The 20,940-nt window shown below is 30.8% G+C and overlaps 1 protein-coding gene across 1 annotated transcript in view; it reads right to left on the reverse strand.

Moving 5' to 3' along the window:
* The window catches only part of LOC129971574 (collagen alpha-2(V) chain-like), a 195,380-nt gene extending 181,146 nt beyond the window's left edge, over positions 1-14,234 (reverse strand). Inside the window, exon 1 of the mRNA XM_056085469.1 lies at positions 13,877-14,234. Within this exon, the coding sequence (XP_055941444.1) occupies positions 13,877-14,152 (276 nt within the window). The 5' untranslated portion in view covers positions 14,153-14,234. The remainder of the gene's footprint in view (positions 1-13,876) is intronic.
* Positions 14,235-20,940: the final 6,706 nt, after the last annotated feature.

The raw sequence follows: 20,940 nt of genomic DNA on the forward strand, positions 1-20,940 counted from the left end.
CTTCATTTCAAAAATATAACCTCAAAGTCATGAATAAATGGGAGAAGATTTAAAATAGGCAAGTTTTTCGTGTTCTTAGATTATAACAAATTCTATCCCAACTATTGTTTGCTGTTTATAGAAATAAATTTCCCTGTTAAAAATGTGAAGAAATTTGAGAGAAATCAGTGTTTGGAAGCCTTTTACATGCATTATTCCTCTTTTTATATATTTAGTTTGATGTATTCAACTTCTATTCGCAATAAAATTTCCTCATTCTTAAAATCTTGGTTTTAAATAATTGTTTAATTTACTTTCATTTTAATTTCCGTTTTAATTATGATTATAATATTTTCGATTTTAACAATGAGTTAATATAATTTTTTTCACAATAAATATTTTGAATTTTTTTTTTCTATTCTTTTAAGTTCAGTCGATCATAAGAGAAATTTACGAAATTCTATTAGTTTAATATCTTATAAAAGACAGATATATATACTATTTTATAGAAACTAAATAAAAAATTTCAATATCTTTAAAATGATAAATATATTCACTATCTCAAAGTGATCAAGTAAAAATGCTTCTTTTACTTGCGAAAAGTATAAAATAGAAAACAGGCGTTATCTCCCTTATTTATTATCTTTGACTAAATTAATATTAATATTTCTTTGAAAATTTGTATACTCTTTTTATACCTCTTATCTCTACCCCTGAAGCTGTTTGCGATTCATAACACAGACAAGAGTCTCGATATCTTTTATGTTTCAAAAACTCCATTTTGAATATCTTTCTTACTAGTTGATTACAAATTTCATTGAATTTCTTTTTTTTTAGTAGTCCAGTGCCAAGGAACTCATCTCGATTTATTTCCTCGCAAATGAGAAGGCAGCAGTCCACTTGAGTTGGAGGTAATTCAATTGAGAGGAGAGCTCGAAAAAAGTGAGTTCCTAATTGAGACGAGCCTGTCTTCTCCTCTCAATTCAATTACTCAGTCATCCGAATGCACTCATCGATTCACTAATTGTGTTTTTCTCGTTCGAATGACTGATTTGTGCATTGTCTGCGCTCAAACTTACGAGCTCGACATGAAACTAGAGAAACTACACATTTTAACGAGTGCAATAATAATAGTTATAGAATTGCATTGCATAGTAAATTGATACTTTTAAATCACGCCTTATAAATCAGTATATATTCCACCAATCCTGTCGTATTATAAAGTATCAAATTGGAAAAAATACATAACAGCCATTTTATTAGTTTAAGTAGTTGGAATAAAGAAGAAAATGGAAAAGTTGGAAAAGCCCTTTTCTGCTTTTAAATATTTAAATAAAGGGCTATTCATCGGAGTGGAAAGGTTTAAACAGAAAATTTTAGACATCAGACAAAGCAATGAATCATCGAATGCTCAGATGGCTAAATTAAAACAGGAATAATTTTTTTAATGTAGATTTGGAAAAGTATTTATTTTATTCTTTCAATTTGAACGAATTTCTTTAAATTCCAAAGTACAGATATCAAAAAATATCATTCATTACTTTTTTATCAGTCGGATTTCACGAATAAAAAAAATCCTATTTTGGAAATGTTATTCTACGACTTCAGGTGGTATCATAATGATAGATTTCAAATCAACGGAAATTTGGAACTGCCAAACGATTCAAAAAACATGCAAAATTTTCTCGCATACTCTCTCATAAAGATGAATTTGAGACACATCTTCCCCAACCGATTGAAACCAAAATCTGACACCAAGCTACAATTGCAATCACAAAAATAGCGTACCAAATTCTAATGTATTTAAGTCAATGCTTATTTCACTTGTCGCGTTTGCATGCTCCTGAAAGTACAGACCGACAGATATTTAATCCCTTGTTGGATTTGGCTCAACATTTGAAAGGTATCTACAATATTAATTAATTCTGTGTTCCGAATTTTGTCCAGTTAGCCTTTTTAGTCATCCAAATAGTCGGATAGACAAATTTCCCCTGAATAAATTTAGCTTGAAATTTGAGAGAAATCGCAAATGAAATCGGGTCGTGATTTCATATATCAAATTTCATTTGACTGTCCCAAAGCGTTTTTGAGTTAACGAATTCACGTACACGTAGACCGATGGCAGACATGGAGACAGACATTTTTCAAACATGCGTTTTTCGAATTCAGAGTGGTCATCCAGAGTGGTTGCATATGTCATCCGCTAAAAGTTTAAAAAAAATGTATTTGAACTTGAGTGGATGAATAAAAAGTATTTTATTACCGTTTGAAAATTTGAACAAGATATATATATATATATATATATATATATATATATATATATATATATATATATATATATATATATATATATATATATATATATATATATATATATATATAAGGAGAATGTGAAATAATAGTAGAAATTGAAAAATAGATTATGATTATTTACAATTAAATGGTATTTATGCAATAATATGCACAAAAGTATTGGAAAAACAAAACATTAATATTCCGATTCATTTTAAATTAATTAAAAACACTGTCTTGGAAAAAGCATACTCTTTTAAAAAATTACTGCGCGACAGTTGTAATAGACCAAGTTTACTCCACAAAAAGTTCTGAATGAATTTTGCATTATTCATCATAGAATTTGCAAAAAAAAAAAAAATCAACATGATAAAAAATATTTGCTTGTAAATCAGCATTGGCCTATGAAAGGTACATTAAATACCTCTCCTTGATATTGCATTGTGTAAAAACTCTAACGTTCAGATATTTGCGCTCTATTCGATATCTTGCATTTCCGCATCTCATTTTGAATAGCATTTTTCATAATATTAGTTTTTAAAGAATTATTTTGAAAGTAATTAAGGTTGATTTTGAAGGGCATTCAGATTTCTATTCAGTTAATTTTTAAAGCTTAAGACCTTTTAAAGTTTGAAGGAAATTTCAAATTTAGACTATTTATCTGGAGACAATCTTCCCAAAGAAAATCAGTTAAGTTGAATGTTGGAAAAAATTTTCATTTCAATTTCTAAATATAATCACTAGAACAAAGTTCTGTCCAGTAAAAAAATAATAATAATCTTTCTAGTTCTAAGCGTTTATTGAATTATAAGAGTTTTCTTTGGAAGAATTTCGTTTGAAATTTAACGCCGATCTGTCATTTGGATGTTAAGAGCACACACTGAATTCTACTCTCCGGGCCCGCTTTGCTTTTGAATCAGCCTTGTTCCCTGCAGGCTGACAGAATTTCAAAAAAGAATCTCTCAGATTTTGGGAGATTCATCAACATCACAAAGTTCCTCTCCCTCCCACTCCCTGAATATGTATTGTTGAGTTCTTAATGTTCAGAGAAGTATATGCGCAAAATCGAAAAGACAGCTTACAGATATTATTGATTTACAATACTACAGTACATTCCCGAGATTCGGTTCGCGACTATCCGGCCTAGTTTTCTTTTTATCGTAATTCATTGAGAAAGGCATGGCGTTGCATTGGCACCATTGCCAAAGCATTGGAAGAGGACACCTGCTAGGATCCTCTTAGTGCCGTGGGTGAAATACAAATTGTGACAGAAAAAAAGCAGCGTCTTGCTCGTTGTTCGTCGTTTTGTCAGTGTAAAGGACCTCCCTCAATGGTTGCTATTGTTCCTGATGACAACTGCACAGTATGTACAGCATCCGTAAATGGTTCTTGGGATATACTTAATGTTTTTTTAAGCGTACCACAGTGAAAATGACAGAATTTAGGTTAAAATGAGAACAGTTTATATGATTTAACTTATTTTTTCTCTAATAACTTTTTGAAACATACAATGTAGTATATAAACTATAAGTACAAAACTTTCTGTTTTAACTCGACATGTTACCAGCAACTGCTTCTACGATTCACCAGGCAGCGGCATCGATTATATTCTGCTTGGCTTCAGATAAATGGAGGGCTTAGTACTTAGTAAGAAGTGAGGAAATGTGTATTATAACAATGCAGTTTTGGTGTAAAAACATTGTCTTTTGGTAATGGTGGAACAAAAAATGTGTTCATAAAACTCCGGCCTATCTGGCATTCTTGTTATACGACCTGCCCTTCCGCCACATTAGGCAAGATACTCGGGCGTTTATTGTACTTTGTAAACAAAACTTTGATCCAGAATGCAATCCTCTTGAAGGTCTTGTTTGCTACTCCCGCTAATGAATGCAAAATTATCCACGTTGACATGGTACTTAAGAAAATGATAACCGAGAACTCTTTCACAGAAAACAACAGATTTTATTATTAACCTATTTACGACTCTCGCCTGATAATCGGACCAACTATCTAATTAAATCCTTTACTATTTCTTAACTACAGTAGAAAAGCGGTCATCTAATTAGACAGGTGGTTCGGTACAGTTAAATAGTAGGTGTAAAACACAGGTCAGTCACATGACAGTCAACGCGTTAAAACTAATAATCAAGCCATAAATAGAATGCGTAGACTGTATAATTGTCATGTTCCACTTAAACGAAAAACTTCCGTTTATGTAAAAGTGCACAATAAAATAGCTCTGAGAAAGCCCGCATCGGCTCGTTTATCTTGGGAATTTCGTCTCCCAGCAATATGTATGATATTTTAATTTCTCTTAAAAACCTTAATAGTAAATAATGTGTTCCAACGCAAACTGACTATGCTATGTTCTTATCCACTGATACTTTGTTTATGGTGTAGCTGTAGATTTAGTATTTCAGAGAAAAAGGGACGTCAATCAAAACTGATATATAGGAAAGCATGAACGTCTTGATAAAATCGTTGGCATAGTTTATTTAGCATTGTTTTATTTCTTTTAAGTTAAATATTAACAAAATAAAGAGTTTTATCATAAGTTAAGTTCGTCACACCAGAAGTCAGTAAATATTCTTAGTTAATGAAACTTCATTTATCACTATAGACTTTGCATTAGTTGGCAAGAGAAAAAAAAAATACAGGAATGAATTCAGGTAATATTTATGGACAGTTAAATGTTACTAATCACCACCTACTTTGGCGCCCAACTTGTTAGCCTAAATTATTTGTTTCTTTAGACTGTTGAATGATTGATATGGTATTGCATATGATGTATTTTTCATTCTTGCCTTGCTGTTTGATATGAATGAAAAATATGAATTCCATTGAATCAGTTTACAGAAAATTAAAAAGTGCATGTTTGCGAAATAAACGAGAAAGTGAAAATCTTACTAGACAGTTAATGATCAACAAAATCTTGCGATTGAATATTTTCCTGATGTGTCTTAATTCCATCCTAATAATTCAAAACAAACTGGGTATTAAATTGAAAAAATCTATATAAATCAAACGCTAACGTAAGTGGCACAAAAATCGAGCTTATTACTAATTGTCGAATGGCAACAGTCAAATATAAACAAAACATCATACGAATTTCAGACTGCTTCTTTAATTGAACATTTTTTACAGCTGTACTGATTCAAATGCTCCGGAGCTGCAAAATATTATTAGATGTATTCTGAAGATAGTTGCACATTCAGTCAGAGGAAAGAAAATATGAAAAGAAAAAAAAATTGAAACAAGAAGTTTAATCAAGTTCAAAAATAGGCTTAATGTTGCCAGATAAGTAATCGTGGCAAAACTCTAAAGTATACGCTAAAGTACTCTGATTAATGTACGGTTTCCCGGCAAGTACGTCAAAATCGTGCCAATCGTCCAAAAAACTCTCTAAAAGTCTGCAATCCTGGGTGTGTACCACAAATGATAACAAACGGCTTTTAAAGTAGTAATAAGAAATTGCTGCAATTGTATTTGGTGATAAATTGCCAATACTTATCTATTTGATTCAAAATTACAATAAATAATCAAGTTGCCCTTTTCACCTATCAACACGCATGGTCGTGGTTTTTCATTCACTTCCCTGAATTGCGTGATCATTATAAAAATTGTTACATTTTTCCGTTCATTGTGGCAACGGCTAGCGCGAACTTTCGGTAAACTTCTGAAGAAACAGTTTTCTTATTCTGTTTTAACAATTCGTTAATCGAAAACTGACCTACGATAATTAAATGACACTACTAGATACATTGGTCTATGTTTTTTTTTTAATATGATAATTTTTTGAATATTTTCTATAAATTACGTAAAGCAAAAAAATAAAGACACATTCAGAGCAATTTGATGCATAACACATAAAATACAACACTTTTGTCTTCTTCTGTATACCTCACCACTCCACCACCACCGAACGTAGCAACATCAAAATACAACGCTCTGCAGGGCAAATCCTTGGGTTTAAAGCTACAAATATGACATATTTATATTTCTTGGATTGTAAGTATTTATTAAGAATGGGTTTTTCAAAATTTTAATTAAAAAATTAATTTTGCATTCAGATCCAGCAAGAAAAAAAAAAGTAAATAACCATACTGTTGTATTCTTAAGTCGAAGTTACTAGAGTCAATTCATGCTCCCCTGATACTCATCAACTGCACGATACAAGTTTAATTTTAGATTTAATTTTCTTCTATTACAGTTGGTGAGGGGATGGGGGGATGATGACAGCAGGCAGATGATGTTAAGAGTCACATGACTGCAGTCACGTGAATTGCCCCCCCCTACACTGAAGAAACCACACGTGATTAATTTGAACCTAGACCAGATAATCGAATAGGTAAACAGACAACTATCTAACTGTCTGGAGTTCCAAAATTTTAAAGTATTTTCAAATAAATTTCCTTTTCTGTCTTTCATTCAATTTATATGGAATGCACACTGGTTCAGTTTAAAATAGAGCATTGCTTAATTTGCAGAATATTATTTTTAGGACTCCTATTTTTCATGCTTTGAAATTGGCTAATAGATCACTTTTTCTTTCTTTTACCGAGAGCTGACAAATACCGAGACTGGGAAAAAAACTCATATATTTAAACTGGGTTTAAAAATTTTATAATCCTTGCTTAAAAAAACATTTAATTAACTTAAACTAACATTTAATCGTAATACTATTATTTTTTTAAATTAAATCAAAATTTAGAATATTTTTCTCTATATCAAATTTTGAAATTAACTATCTTAGATACACAATAAAATATTTTGTTTGTTTCAGTTTATCGTGCTCTAAAACTGCTAATAAAGATATTAAATAAAAATATGAGATTTTATGTGCACGGGAGAGTAAAAGAGAGAGAAACTGCAAGGTTCATACGATTTTATATGAGAACCACTGGTAAGGTCTCGGCTTCGGAAACAGAGGATTTCAGGTTCGAGATTCCATCGCAGAACCGTCATGTAAGCGGACATGATGCACGTAAAATCCGTCGGTGCCAAAAGTCATCCCTCTGGTGTGGCGTGGAAGTTTGGAGAGGCGGGTGCCAACTCAGGCGTCATCATCATCTGAACGCGGTTCAAAATGACGAGGTCCATCCCAAAATGGCCCTAGTGCTGCTTTAAAACGGGTATTAATATAACGAAATTAAACTATACCGATCTTATCTGAACCCGCTGGCAAACGAATGTCAAATGTTTTCTGATGGTAACGGTAAATATAAATAATATTATATCATTATTGAGACAAAAAACGTTTTTTGGGCTCGCATAAAGTAACTCTCGTTTTTTGTTTATTTATTTTCATACGAAGTTCTACCCTTCTCATTTAATCCAGCATTTCATAAGCATCAATGGCAACGTGAAAAAGAGAATTGGTTCCACCGGAATCACCCATTCTGCACAATATCTGCTCAGGATCGAATTCCAGCTGCAACTGCACCGTCATTTCATACTGAAATAATCTTTCACTCAAACGCTATCCTACCATCAAACGTTCGTTCATTTTTAAAGTGATTTGCTTTTCAGCAGAAATCATTCTTCCTGTTAATATGCTCCACAACTGTTGAAGTTCATTCAATTCCCACAAGTTATTCCTAATTCTGAGCTTTTTTATCTTTCAACCTGTTGTTGGAATTGATTTATTATGGCAAATTATCTATCTTCTTTGCAATTTACTAAATGCCTTTTATTTTGCTATCGAAGGCAATATCGAGCAAATCGATTTCCTTCGCCACGTCGGTTGTTTACAATGAAAGACACTTGCATGCAAGAAAATGTTTTCCGGATATATCGGTTTGCAATATTGATAATATTATCATATATAGTAAACTACCGATAAACAATTTTTAATTGGATATTTAGTGGAAAATTCGCCGAGTTCTAAGAGAAAGAAAAACATTGTTCTATGTGCTTTACACGAAGGAGGAACTGTAAAGTTTCTGTAAAACAAATAAGCAATTTAATGAAATATTATTGATGCTTTGGTAATCAATGAAAAGTAAAAGACCACGACCCATAAATAAATGTATCAAGTCTTGTTGTTTTTCGAAGGTTAAAACTGTAGATGCTATATAAAATGCATCGATTTCGAAACACTAGTTTAGTTATATTAATATCTCGTTTTAAAGTAACACTAGGGCTGTTTTGGGACGGACCTCGTCCTTTTGAACTGCGATCACAAAAGAAGGACGGCATCTCAGCTGGCACCCGCCTCTCCAAACTTCCACACCACATCAGTGGGAAGACGTTTGGCTCCGACTGATTTAACGTGCAACAGACCCGCTCATACGACGGTCGAATTCTTCGGTGGAATCTGGTCTGGAACCCTCCGGTTCCGAAGCCGAGACCTTACCACCCGTCCATCGCAGCCCTTCGAAACACTAGATTCTGACTTACACAAAGAAATTTTATAGAAAATTTTATATTTATAATCTTGATGAAATTGACAAATGAAAGCCTTCTTAAAAACAGAATTAAATTATTTCTGATATAAAAACTATGCACGGTTAAACCAAGCAATGGTGAATGCTTCTTTTACAGTCATCATTATAAAATACCAATATGTCGCAATATAATGTCGATGCTTTTTCCGTTCTATATGGTTTGATCACTAGCTGAAAGGGGGAAAAAAAGATTTGTTCGATATAAATATGAGTAACTTGTGTAAAATAATTTTTATTCTATAACATGATTTCATTCCAGCATATTTCTTAAATGAGTAGGAGCTTTTGTACGGTAACCAAATAGTTTGAATCATCATAAGAATTCTTTAGAGCGCATCATTTTAAAATTAGAAAAACTAACGAATATTTCTTAAAGGAATAAATTCTTTTAAATACAAACGGTAATTCGAAAAAGTCTACAGAAAGATCTATACTTAAACAAAAATTGGAAGGATTATTTCCTAATAAAAGAATGCGTTATTTAAAAAATACAGCCAATAAGAGAATATTGCAAATGTTTCGCTCAAATAATGAAGTTCGTAAAGATGGAGCAAACAAAAATATTAAATATTTTTAAAAATAGTACAAAATAGAGATAACAACATAATAATTGGTACAATTATTTATTCAAAGGAAAACAGTTTTCGTTAATGGTGTTTAGATTGACAAAAAAAATATTAATACCTTTGTGCGTATTTATGCATATTATACATATTTAGTGATATTTTATTTTATATGAATATTCCTCTTAAATATCAACATAATTGCGACTCATTTAATTTTTTGTGCAAGTTTTTTGTTTAGTATAGATCGGTATTTCTCATAATACTAAAAACCAAATAATACATAATTATGTAATTAACGTGGTGCTATTTATTGCAGAGTTCAAGTACTGTTGCAGTACTGACGATTACAGTACTTTCTCTATACTTCATATACAAGAAAGTGAAATAGATTCTTATGCTTCTCTTGTTTTCACTCGATAATATAATAATAACAATAAATTCTTCTCTATAAATATAAAAAAAATATTCCATGGTTAAAGTAAAATTGCGCTTCAGAAGTCTTTCACAAATGACACATATTACGAAAGAATAGAAAATCGAGAGACGCACATGTAAATGAATCTTTAGAATTTTTCAAAATTATAACCTTTAATGAATGTAAGTATCAGAGAAATTCAAAAAATAGCACATTTAAAGTAAGAAGAAGAAGTGATAGCAAAATATTAGCTTAAAAGAAGTATTTAAAATATCTTGATATCCCAAAATTCTGTTATATCAATCAGGCATTAGCGAGAAAGTTTTACGATTTGGTCCACTGGATGAATTGAGTTTCCAGGATGGAATTCTGAATGCAAAAATGTGAGTGAAAACATGTTTCATAGTGAATTAAAATTAGACCGAAAAAATTATTTTCGCTTCTTCAAGTTAATGATTCCAAGCAAGCTTCAAGATTGATTAAAGAACGATCGACACATAATCCAATCGCCTAATCTTATCTCGAATGAGAATTTGTTCCTGGGATGTTATTGTTTAGAACAACCTTTCTGAACCTTTTTTTACTTAAATTATCATCAATACTCCACGTACCCCATCATCAACTTATTATGTTTAATTACTAAAATTGTAATTATGCATAATAGGTTGTTGTTATGTAATACTAACAACATCGTACAAGTAAAATAGTAACATTATAATACAAGAATATTTCTATCATTACAGTTATGTAAAAATTATGTATGTCAGTACTTATACATATTACACATATAAAATTAAATTTTAAAAAACATACGCGAACGTTTAATGGGAATCTTCAGGTCATTTTACAGATGCACTATTGAAAAATACCTAGTATTATCATGTGTAATCGATTACTATCATATCTCAATAACTTCTGGTGTTCCTAACGCTCTAGACAAGTATTGATCCTTCAGATAAAATATATGCCTAAATTAAATTTAAAACATTCATTTTTTCTAAATTACTTCGTATGCAATTTAATTGCATTACCCTAGAGATGCGTACTCCAGACTGAAAAAAGCTGCTTTAGATTAACCAGCGAGAATACTCTCAACTAAAGACACTATCTCCCCTCCCCCGCATAAAAATCGTAGAGCTCGACAAGACCGGGAAAGCTCTGAGTGTTCAGATTTTCATTTTCACAATCAGCTATTCAACCAAATAAGGATTCACTTCTCGCGGTCCATTAAAACCAAAATTTGATACAGAACTACATTTTTAACAAAAAGGTCGTGTATCAAATTTGATACTTTTAAATCATTGTATTTTCGAATTATTGCATTTGCAGGCATGCGAAAGTATAACACGAGATACGGTCAACCCGTACAGGGCCTTGGTTCAAAATTTGATACAGAACTACATTTTAGGTGCTAAACCTATGCTTTTGTTTGTTTGTTTATTTTTGTTTAGTTATCGTTTCCATTGCCTGTCTGTATCTCAGGCAAACAGATAAACTTTTTTAGCTCAAAATTTGATAGAAATTTACAAATAACACATACTAAATTTCAATCATCTAGTTCAAAACGTGTTTTAATTATTATATTCCGAGACATATCTCTAAAAATGTATTTTTATGGAGTCATAGAAGCCTATTTCAAAATGTTTGACTGTTACAATATTCTGTGTACTTCGTATACGAGAAAATAAAAGTAAAGATAAGATATAAAAATGAACATAAAAACTCTTTTGAATATAAGGAAGAAAAGTTCCCAAAACATCTCAATAAAGTGATTCACTCATCTTTTAAAATGAGCAAGAACGGACTTTTCACCAAGTATTTACATAAGTTCTTGTCATTTTATAGATCAATTTTAAGAGTATTTTTTTTCCTAATGAGCAAACACTTTCTCTCTCTCTTCTTTCCATGTCCATCTGCAATTTCCTTTCACGCAAATTAACTATCGTTTCAATTGTAGAATTTAAGTAAAATGAAACAAAAATTTACTTAGTATTTAATTTATTATAAAAAAAAATTATTAAATTTTCAATATGCGTTCATAAATATTAAATTTAAAGCGCTAAAAAATTATACTCGGATATTTTTTCTGACTCTCCATTTTTACTATAAAGGTCAAAATTGATTCGTTCTAAATCAATTTTTACGAAGACGTCCTTTCATTTTACTTTCATGATTCTTCTTATCGCTGTAATTAATTATAACAACAAAATTTCAAAAGATAATACTAGCCATACCATATTCTTGAAAAATTATCTTCACTTTTATAGGAGAAAAAAAAATAAGTACTTTTTTTTTTTTTTTTTTGCACCGCGCTAGAATATTAAACATAAAATATAGCAAATCATATTTTATTATTTTATTTGCAATCTCACAATTTAAAAGTAAATAAGGAAGTGAAATATCAATTAATAACAATTAAAAACAAATTCAGATAAAAGTAAAAATTATTTAGCAAATATTAATGCAATCGTTTTTTTTTTTTTTTTTTTTTTTGTCATTTTCTATTTAACTTTGGAATTATGAAAATTATAAATGTCTCAGATTGGTTTCCGTTTTAAAAAATCTCAGAAACTCTGATGCAAAATAAAAACAGAACAGGAAAAAATTTCTCGATGGTTTTGGGTACTTCTTTCCCGCCACATTCTTTATTAACAAACTCATTGATTTAATTAATTAATTTTTTAATCATAATTTTTTTTCCAAATTACTTACTTAGCCTTCGCTCACAGTATTTTATCGGAGCTGCTGTAGGGTTACTTTATTCGCATTTGTTATTAATTTGAATGCGTCATTTTATTTTTCCTTTTGAGGTTGTGTTAAAGTTTATGTGACGGAATTTCCGAACCGAAAAATAGAGAAAAAAATTAGTCTGGTAACAGTGAGATTTGGATTTAAAAAATGTGTAAAGTTTTATCACTAATGTAGTAAATCATGGAAGCAAAAAAGACATAAATACCACAGCAGCAATCTGAGGAGGTTTTCGAGAACAAAACAATTTTTTTTCTTTCTGTTTTTCTCTCTCTCTCTTTCTCCTCAATCAATTATGAAGAAAAGAAATACTAAGCGTTCACTTTTACTTACCAGTGCTAGGCTTTTGGATACTGTAATTTAATATTAATAATAACAAATTAAATGAATGCCCAAAATATTTTTTTCTTTCTTTTTTTCCTCTCAATCAACTGTGAAGACAAGAAGAAGAAAAAAATGCTGTACTTTTACTGTCAGTTATCAATGCTATACTTTCGAATATTGTAATTTAATATTGATAACTACATATCATAATTTTAAATAATGCCAAGAAATGTATCTTTCTTTATAGCATATAACAACTAGGTAGACAATACTTCTTCTCTTTTTTTTTTTACGTTACTCCTTTAACATAGCTCATGGAAAACAACGAAGAAATATTTTTTCTCACATATCAGTTCATCAATATTTGTAAGTAAAATCAAGCAATAAAACACTTTATTACTTAAACGATTTCATTGAAATTTGACAAAAAAAACTTTTTAATTGAATTTTTATTTATTTATTATTAATAAAGATCATAAATTCTTATCTATATTTCTCCTACATTTTTCCGGCAGAAATGCGCTCGCGAGTGGAAAAAGTTTTAAAAACCCTAAAATAAGCTTTTAATAAAGTAACGGTAACCATTTGGATACAATGTAAATTAAGTAATTCGAGATTCAAGGTACAAAGATCGTTCAAAATGCTGTATAGAACAAACCACCAAGTGTTATTAAATTTTGCACATAGTTATTTCTTGGGTAATATGTTCTCACATTTTTTTATTAAATTTGAAATTCGAAAAGTAGTTGATTTTCTTTAATAATTTCGTCGTATATTTGACAAACAAAATTACATCATTGGAAATAGTTTTTCAATAATACCAATTTTAATTGCTTTCAGTTTTTTTTCTCTCTCTAATTTCGATAAATTTTTAAAAATATTTTACAATACTACTTCCTTTTTTTTTCTTTTTTAATTACTGCGTAAATACACATGTGCGTTAGAACGATGTTAAATAACGTGAACAGGATCAATGCTGTAAACACATGTAAAATTTAAAATAATAAGACGGATCACTCAAAAACATTGACATGTTGCGATGATAACTAGAAATTCGAATATCTATTAAAAAATTTCTGAGAGGATATGGGGTAATGAAGTCTTACCTGTCTGACAACAGATTTGATGTAAGCATGATGATCCATAATTGAAGATGGATTTTGGCCCATTCCGAGCATGTCGAACCGGGCCTCGAGGGCCGACACTCTGTCCTCCACGTGCACCATCCGGTACCGGTACATGCACAGCATGATCCACGAAGTCAAGCACAGCACCCACAACAGTACCGAAGCTGTTTTCAAGCGCTCCACGCAATACCAGAGACGGTTTGAAGTCCGAGACGACTTGTCGTCCACTGTCCTCTCTTCCATGACTGTTGTCATTCGGCAGATCGCGCCATGAGTCTCGGAAAGAACAAAAACAAACTTCTCTCTGACGGACGAACGGGAACGACGCGCACAGGCGGGAAACTCGGAACTTCTGCAGAAAGCGCGCCCCTTCGCTCCGGGTACATCCTACCAAACAAGGAGCAAAATTGGATTCAAAAAATGTTTCTGCCTGGCGCCATCTAGGGACGAATGACTAAGATGAACACAGAGCAGAAAAGAAAGTAAATGGCAGTTAGACGAGAAGTTTTTAAAACTTCTTTGCAACTGGTGCACCCCTGAATTGAGACAGATTTCTGATTAGTTACCTGCCTAGGATGACTGATCTAAACAAGATAGGTCGACAAAAAAATTTTATTAGCGGAGTGGAGAACGAATGAATGTGCAAAATATTCAAATTCTTTAAATTATGCATATGTGTTTGCAAATAACTAGTGCGAATATAGTGTCATGTTTAAAATCATATTAAATAAATAAAATTATAAATAGTTACGTATTTATATTGTAGTGTAATGTTAAACATTTAACTATGTGTTAGCATGTTATATTTCACTTGAAATATCTAATATATCTCACTCTAAAGCAATAATTTTAATATTATATCTGTTTGAAATGGAATATTTCTTTATAATCCCTCAAGAAAATGAACTACATTCATTCGTAAACAAGAAAGTCCTAAACTACAAATAAAGACAAAAATTTTAATTTCTTATATTTTATTTTCATTATATATATATTATACAATAAATGAACGAGAGCATATTTTCATAAAGTTGCTAAAATAAGAATAAAATAAATAAAAAAGTGAATCACGAGTTTGTCGATTCATTTAAAAATGTATTGATATGTGAAACAAATTTGGCAGTAAGTCAAAATGCGCATTGCATGCGATTGCAAGTGCTCTAAATATGCCATCAAGAAAGTGAATAATAAATTAGAGGCTCAGAAGCTGAAAAGTAATTTATAGAAATAAAGTATTAATGAATGAAAGATAAAAGAACATTTAATTTAAATTAGTTAATCAAAAAATTTTATAAAATTAAAAAAGAATTATAACTTGTAAAAATAAAATTTTTCTAACCAGGATGATTTTGCATTTCAGAATTGAAAAGAAATTCCCTAGAATTTCATAACACAGTAGCGACCTGTCGGAAAGATGGAATATATTCACATTTTTCCATGTGTACGTGATAATTCAAAAACGTAGATAGATGAATGGAATCGAACATATAGGATTAAGAAAAGAAAAGAAAAAAAAATGGATCCAAATGTCAAATTATAGCAAGTGCATATTTATCCAGTAGAATGTAGATTCTACATCAATTTTGCGTGTCAGTCTTTTTAAGTTGAAATAAATTCTTTTATACATTTAAGTCTTGGAGAGGGACAATGACTTAGCCGAAACGTCTCAGTAGCACTACTAATATCACTAAAACTCGGGTGATCAGAATTTGACAGTAAAGTTTATTAAATTATGCAGAACAGTCACTAAGATCTTTAAATAATGCGATTTGACACTTACAAGAATTTGTTGCTATGGATTCTTTTTAAAGCCATTAACATATTAGCAACTAGAGTATTCATAGAGTCAACTTTAATAACTAGATTCTTATTAATGAAGATTTCTTAATGCATACCATAAAAGTATGGTCTAGAAAAATCTCATTATTTATATAACAACATAAAATCAGACGACGTTCTGATTATATTAGCAAACTGGAAGTGAATCATAAAACACATTAAGCAAGCAGGATTTTAAAGAGAATGTATAGAGTCTAAGAGAAGGAATTTCCAAGATAAGCCATTATTCTACATTAAATAAAAATAAATTTTGAAAAGCATCGACTCCAAAATAGGAATTTTGACCGAAAATTTAGTATTTTTATTTGCAGATGTCGTTTATTATTCCCAGTAAGTATCTATTAATCTTACTTCTATCATTCTGTCAGTGACGTAGTGTTTAATCTTATTAGTTTGCTTGAATAACTTCCAGTTTTAAAACTGTAAAAACTATATACGAAACAAACCTTACTCTGTTGAACCATTGCACTTTTTTCTATGACTTATGACCTCACTTTAAATATCATCTGAACTGTCATTGCGTTATTATATTCACAAATTTTTTTCGTTTTACTTTTTTTAAGTGTTTTGATTTGATAAAGTTATTATTCAACTACAAAACCATTGCAGCTAGCTTAGAAAACTGCTCTTAAACAATTAAAGGGAATTAATAACATGAGCCAATGATCCACATTGATGTATTAAGTAATGAACTGACTGATAAATCTGTGGAATTTTTAACTGTCATTTTAAATGTTAATTTAAATATAATCGGTATTCTAAATGATAAACATTACGAGACTTCTTCAATGAAAAACTTCATTTCTACTCACCTGTTGTTGACTGTTGGTCTAATTTGTCCAACAGAAAGTTCGGAGCTTTACCCATTCCATTAAGAACAGATCACATTCTATTCACACAAGGCCCTTATCGCATGAAAAAAAAAAAAAAAAAAAAACAGTATTCATTGCACTCTTTGTTTACGTTCAATAAAATTTTGATACAACCTATTACGTCGTAAACATATGAGCTGATAATACAATCATAATTTTCAGATTTCTATCAATTTAAAAAAACCTGCTTCGTAAAACTTCTCGTCTTTTATTTTTTCTCAAATGTGTCGGATTTTACATTTTATTGGGACCGCGGGGGCCTGATGATAAGGTTTCTGTTTCGAGGCCCGATTCCACCGAAGAACCGTCGTGTAAGCGGGTCTGGTGCACGCTACATCTGTTGGGACCAAACTTCCTCCCTCTGATGTGGCATGGAAACTTGGAGAGAGAAGGGCCATGCCAGCTCAGGTGTCGTCCTAGTCGTCTGACAGTGGTTGAAAATTATGAGGTTCATCCCTTAATAGCCCTAGTGTGCTTTGAAAGGGGGCGTTAATATAACTAAATTAAACTTTACTCTACATTTTAATATGAATGTTTGTTTGTTTTTACGATTTTAATTTAGTTATGCATAATGCAACAATATCTAAATTTTTATCATTTATTCAGTCTGCCCTATCATGTTCTTAAGATAAATAATTCCGCTAAAAAGTAACTTTTTTGAAACAATATTTTTTTTAATTATTAATATTCTTAATATCAAACAACTTTTTTTTTTTTCCTTTTTTTTATCTGGATAAAACCGTTTGAATTTTGCTTCCAAGTCCATTTTTTGAAAGTTCAAGTTATACAGATTTTTGTATTTGCATTTAAGCGCGTTTTAATGATATTTTACATCTTTAGAAATCCTTTTCGCAACTTCTTATCTTTAGGTGAAACCTCATAAATTAAAATGTAAGCATAGTTCAGTAAAACCTAATGCTATTTTTTTTGTTGTTGTTCAAATGCAATATAATTTATCAATAGATTCTCTAATTTCTGAAGCAGAGAATAAGTAATCGATGCACTTAGAAACAGTTTAATGCTTCGTAATGCAAAAAAGAAAATGTCGTGTTATTTATCAGTCAAACCCCAGTATCTAAAGTATGGATATAAATCTGGTTTATTTGTTAGTTTAGGAACTAGGTAATATATTTTCTTTAACTATCTGCAAAATTTTAAGCAAATCATTTTTTAAACCTCTAAAATTCTTGCTTTATATTTACTTTTAGCTAAAAAGGAAAGCCCCCCCCCTTTTTTTTTTCCAATTTAAAAAAAAAACGTTTGCTATTTAACTGGTATATTTTGGTTTTTATAAATGTTTTTTATTAATATTTTTTATACAAAAACTCAAAAATTTAATATTTTATAACATTTTTAAAAACTTCGTCTTCACATACCTTAAGAGTATCTTTTTTGACTTACAAGAATCCTCTAAAGATTTTCACATAATCCTGGAAATGATTTTTGAAGAATGTGTCTTGCTCGGCAAGTTCAAATTAGGTTCTTGCACTACAAAACTCATCCAATCGGGCCAAAACAGAGGGTTGTGTCATTAGTACATTGATCGAGCTGCAAAAGCGAATTCCGCAGCCTCATTTTCTGTTGAAGACATATGTTAGGTATAGTTTATATTAAAAAGTAAATATAATTTAAACAAACACAAATATTGTCGCAATAAAAAGAAATAAAAGAAATTTTGTAGAAAAAAATCTTTATCACTGCTTCATAAATGTATATGTTACAGTGAAAACATGAAATCAGTCAAAATGCGTTTTAACTAACATCGCTAGGGAGAACTCGAATTAATTATAAAAAACTCGTTCCAACTGACAGCCCTAGGGAGAACTCATTTTCTTTGTTTTTTTTCGATTTTGTTCCGTTAAAAACGCATGAATCTAGATTTGTTGCTTGTAAAATAATGAAAATAAATAAGTATAAAAAAGTAACAATAAAGCATAAAAAAATTAATTGTGCAGTTAAAAAGTAGATAATAAAAAAAAATTTTCTTTAATGATAGCTTCTTTCCTAAATTAAATAAATTTTACTAAGTATTGCTTAATATAATAATTTTGGATAGATACAAATAATATGGTCTAACGAATCAGTCAAAACGCGAATACAACGGATTCTCACCAGCGCTATCAATGAGAACGTGTTTGCCCTAGTCAATTCGGGTTCTCCCAAACGCTGTTAGTTAAAACGCGTTTTATCTAGTTAACGCGTTTTGACTGATTTAATGTTTTCACTGTAACATATAGATAATGCAAATGTTTTTTAAGGTTTTTTTTGGGGGGTGGGGGTGGGGGATAACCCTCATAGCCCTTTTTTTTTTATGGAAAAGGGCACAGATATTTTTGACTCATCTTTCATCATTTTGTTCTGTTTCTATTACAAAGTCGCGCAGTTCCTGGATCTTTTAAAACAACTCGTATAACTTCTGGTAAATTATAAACTTATACTTTCATTTTACTTTTCATTATCGTTTGCTTTGACTCCTGACTGACATTCCCAATCATTTCTCGATCGTCATTCTCAAACAATTTCTTAACTTCTCTCTCTTCAATGTGTAAAAATTTTACCCTGCCAGTCTTTCCCTATTTTTACAGTTTATACAGTTGTAACAGTCGTTTCTTCTAAATATTTCTCTTCTCTCAGCTAATCTTTTGAATTTTATATATTCCTTCAAATTATTTTATTTCCCTGATCTTTTGTATTCCCACAAGAATGAAGATGACGCATTGAAGCAAAGAAAAGAATAGGTGGTTTTGTAGGTAATCGAATGAGTAAGATTTATTGTTTTCGCATAAATAAAGTAACATTCCTGTCTCTTTAAAATTCTTATTTTAGAAGGATATCTCAGATTCCATTACTTAAAAATTAAAAATATCAACGAATCAGTTATTGATGACTGAAGAAGAAATTAATTACAAATTGATGCTTAACATAGTTAAATAAAATGTTTTGAATCTGACGAATGTACAGTGGCCACAGTTTTGTTCTCCAGGATGCCAGGACTAGGATCGTGACCCTTCATTTGAAACTAAGTTTCAGAGAACTATTTCAATAACAGATGTTTACTGACCATACCTTTAGTAGCCCATCTGCTCACCCCAACTATAAATGGCGCCCTTCCACCAATCAATCTCTCGCCTGGACCTTCCCGGGCGACGAGCGATTCTAGAATAACGGATTTAATTGAGTTCCTTTCCGAAGGACTTCACTAATCACGGGTAATGAGAACGCGCGCGAGAGACCAGCACACGCGGATTATCGAAGCACTGGAGCGAGGAAGGGCGTTAATTGTCCACTTTCGATGAATGGGGGGGGGGGGGAGAGTAATCAGATCTTTCAAAAAGAGGCTTTGGAGCTCAAATTCCGTTACAGCAATGTGGTGGACTGAATGCACTTATTTCATATAAAATTATTATATGAAGTAAATATTTCATTGATTATATATTCAAAACTCATTCGAATATATTATCTTAAAATACAGGTAGACTATCAGAATAATAAATTCAGAATTAGTTTATTAAATATTTTAAAGCAAAATTTTGAAAACATAGAAACACCATTTTGTTTGGCAATAAAGTTTTGGCTTGGTGGTGACCGGCTTCAATCTTGAATGTAACAGGAATCCTGTCTTGCATTAAGTTCTCGCATCAGTGAGCTTGGAAATTAGGAATATTGATTGTCGATTTAGTTGTCCCCAAATCTAGGTTAAAGCTTCCAAAATAAGAGCAACCCCTAATAGTAAGAGTCGGTTTAATGATGATAAGTATAAGTCTTGGTTCTAACAAAAATCCCGAAATTTCATGATGTGGAATGCTTCAAAATCGAGTCTATATAAAGTTATAAAAGAATAATCAAGTTAATTTTTTTAAAGGAACTTTAAATTTCAAACTTCAGTTCTGCGTCTTAGTTTTCGTTTAGAGTTAAATCTAGTCTGTTGCTCTTTATGTACTTTAAGCATACTAAGCAAAAAAATTCATACTAAATTGCTTATTATTAAAATATTCTTAAAATAACACATTCAGAATCTATCTGAAAAAGAATCAAAGCAAAAGTTTTGCAAACTTGGTAACTGACACCCTGTAAATGTATTTCCAACAAGCATCCTTATCACATGCTGTAGGCTGACAATAACTCATTAAACAAGTAAATGTTTTAAGCGCTTCAATTTAAAATTTGTGACTGTATTTATTTTGCATTGAGAGGGGATGAATGTAAGATTCACATTTATGTTTAATATTATTAGTTTCGCTACTTGTATTTGATATCGAATAAGAAATGTTATCGTCCTTTAATATTAATTAAATGTTTATTCTGTCAACTGTGCGATTCCATTCTTAAGAT

This window comes from Argiope bruennichi, chromosome 6 (assembly GCF_947563725.1).
Source record: "Argiope bruennichi chromosome 6, qqArgBrue1.1, whole genome shotgun sequence".
NCBI classification, from domain to species: domain Eukaryota; kingdom Metazoa; phylum Arthropoda; class Arachnida; order Araneae; family Araneidae; genus Argiope; species Argiope bruennichi.